This window comes from Penaeus monodon, chromosome 22 (genome assembly GCF_015228065.2).
Source record: "Penaeus monodon isolate SGIC_2016 chromosome 22, NSTDA_Pmon_1, whole genome shotgun sequence".
Classification (NCBI taxonomy): Eukaryota; Metazoa; Arthropoda; class Malacostraca; order Decapoda; family Penaeidae; genus Penaeus; species Penaeus monodon.
The window spans coordinates 19,924,051-19,924,320 of record NC_051407.1 but is presented as its reverse complement, the minus strand read 5'-3'; the positions used below and the strand labels follow the sequence as shown (position 1 = coordinate 19,924,320).

Genomic DNA, 270 nt, shown 5'->3' with positions numbered 1-270 from the left:
AAAACTTAGTGACTGATGTGTATTCCTTTGAACTCTGGCAGAGCTTAGAGGAAACAATTGCCACACAGGAAAGTGTCACCTTGAGCTTGCGGGGGCAGGTTGCTAGCCTGGAGGAGAGGATAGCAGCTGAAGTGCAGCAGCAACACACCCTCGAAGAACGCAGGAGAAAGGCTGATGAGCAGATTGAGGAGGAGAGACAGAAAATTTCCCAGCTCACAAGGGAACTGGATGAAGCAAAGCAGGCAAGTTGTAGTTATAGTGTTTGGGGCA

General features: G+C 49.3%; 1 protein-coding gene across 1 annotated transcript in view; it reads left to right on the top strand.

The window, feature by feature from the left end:
- The window catches only part of LOC119586975 (GRIP and coiled-coil domain-containing protein 2-like), a gene marked incomplete at its 5' end in the record, with an annotated part of 25,570 nt that overhangs the window by 13,467 nt on the left and 11,833 nt on the right, over nucleotides 1–270 (top strand). Inside the window, 1 exon segment of the mRNA XM_037935713.1 lies at nucleotides 42–242. Coding sequence (XP_037791641.1) covers nucleotides 42–242 — 201 coding nt within the window.